This window comes from Volvox carteri (genome assembly GCF_000143455.1).
Source record: "Volvox carteri f. nagariensis unplaced genomic scaffold VOLCAscaffold_22, whole genome shotgun sequence".
NCBI classification, from domain to species: domain Eukaryota; kingdom Viridiplantae; phylum Chlorophyta; class Chlorophyceae; order Chlamydomonadales; family Volvocaceae; genus Volvox; species Volvox carteri.
In genome coordinates, this window is record NW_003307565.1 from 690303 (window position 1) to 691914 (window position 1612).

At 56.8% G+C, this 1612-nt stretch overlaps 1 protein-coding gene across 1 annotated transcript in view; it reads left to right on the plus strand.

The window, feature by feature from the left end:
- Positions 1–1612, plus strand: part of VOLCADRAFT_91683 (uncharacterized protein) — a gene marked incomplete at both ends in the record, with an annotated part of 3855 nt that overhangs the window by 1622 nt on the left and 621 nt on the right. Inside the window, 2 exons of the mRNA XM_002951105.1 lie at positions 512–647; positions 855–922. Coding sequence (XP_002951151.1) covers positions 512–647; positions 855–922 — 204 coding nt within the window. The remainder of the gene's footprint in view (positions 1–511; positions 648–854; positions 923–1612) is intronic.

Genomic DNA, 1612 nt, shown 5'->3' on the forward strand with positions numbered 1-1612 from the left:
GTTCTTCTTCTTGTATTACGGCGGTGCATTTCCTTGCTCGTGATGTTGGGTCGGGGCAGTGGGGGATACTTCTTGGGAGACGCCTGGGGTAGGGGGGTGTAGGGGGGTGGGTGGGCCCGTGTGGATGGGGCTTGCAGGCCTCCGTCTGCATAAGGGCAGCACGTGCACAGTGCACTGACGCGACCAACGACCAACGAACCTATCCTTGGCCGAAAAGACCGGGTACGAAGGGAAGATGATTATAGGGCTCCGGAACCTTATCCCCGGTTCAGACGTGAGACCTGCCGGACATCCTGCTGCGGCCGCTGCCCCACCGATGCCGCCGCAATCCGGCGGAGGCGTAGATTTGCGCGTCCGTCTGTAAGTCTCTATCTATCTATCTATCTATTCATCTACCTATTTATCTGTCTATTTATCTATCTATCTACCACCGTCTCTGCGTCGCCTGCATGTATGTCCGCTGCTCCCTATGTCCTAACTCACCCACCCACCCACCCACCCACCCACTCAGGCACCTACGCCGGCGGCTTCTGACTGCCGCCTGGGTTGCATGGCAGGCGGAGACGGCCAGCGCACGCGCCCGAATGCGGCTGGCGGCTGTGTACGACATGAAAAGGTCGTACTTGGGGCTGGGCCGCTGCGTGCAGGTGCGCGTATATGTGTGTGTGGGGGGGTCGGGAAAGAGGTTGATTGATTGGGCGCCTTTTTTTTCTGTACGAAAACCACCAAGGCTTGTAGCCCACCTTGGCCGATGATGCACCCACAATCCGAACACACCGCGCGCGCGCGTGGCGCAACACAAAGTGAGACGCCTGATGTGTGTGACGTCGGACGTGGCACGTGACGCGGCGCAGGCCTGGAGTACGGCAGCCAAACGCCTGGCCCAGCTGCGGGACCTTCAGGAGCGGGTGACCGTGGACAGGTACTAGTAATGTGTGCACTCGTGCCCGTGCCCGTGCCTGTGCCTGTGCCTGTGCCTGTTGTTCGCTCTCTCGTGCGTATGCGTACTGTGTATGCCTATTGCGTTGTAACGATGTATGTACGTATGTATATATTTTATGTATGTATGTATGTATGTATTTAACATCATTTGACGGGTCCTGACGCCCCGGTTAAAACATCAGACATTTGAAGGGAGGGAGTGAACCCTGTACGGAACCGAGTGTGGGGGGGGGGCCGGGGGAGAACACCCGGGGCAGCGTGTGAAGGGCCGCTCTTCCCCCCCACCCTTGCTCGGTGGTCTAGACACTGAATCCCGATATATGTGCTGCATTAGTGGGAGGCAACATTCATTCCCTGCGTCTCGCGTAATAATGCATGTAGAGAGGAACGCAAAGCGCGATGTCTTGCACGTAGCATGTTTGTATTGGTTCTCCAGATGATGACATCCTAAAGAGCGTACCGCGTCCTGTCCGTATGTCTCTTATGTGTATGTATCTATGTGTGTGAATATGTATGTATGTATGTATGTATGTATGTATGTATCTATATGCTTGGGGGCCGGATATCCGACGCAGGTTGCTCCGTCAGGTCCGCGCCTGTCTACGTGGCTGGCGGGGACGTTGCTACCACTCGGCTGAGAAGCAGCGGCGGCGTCTGCAGGTGACACCGT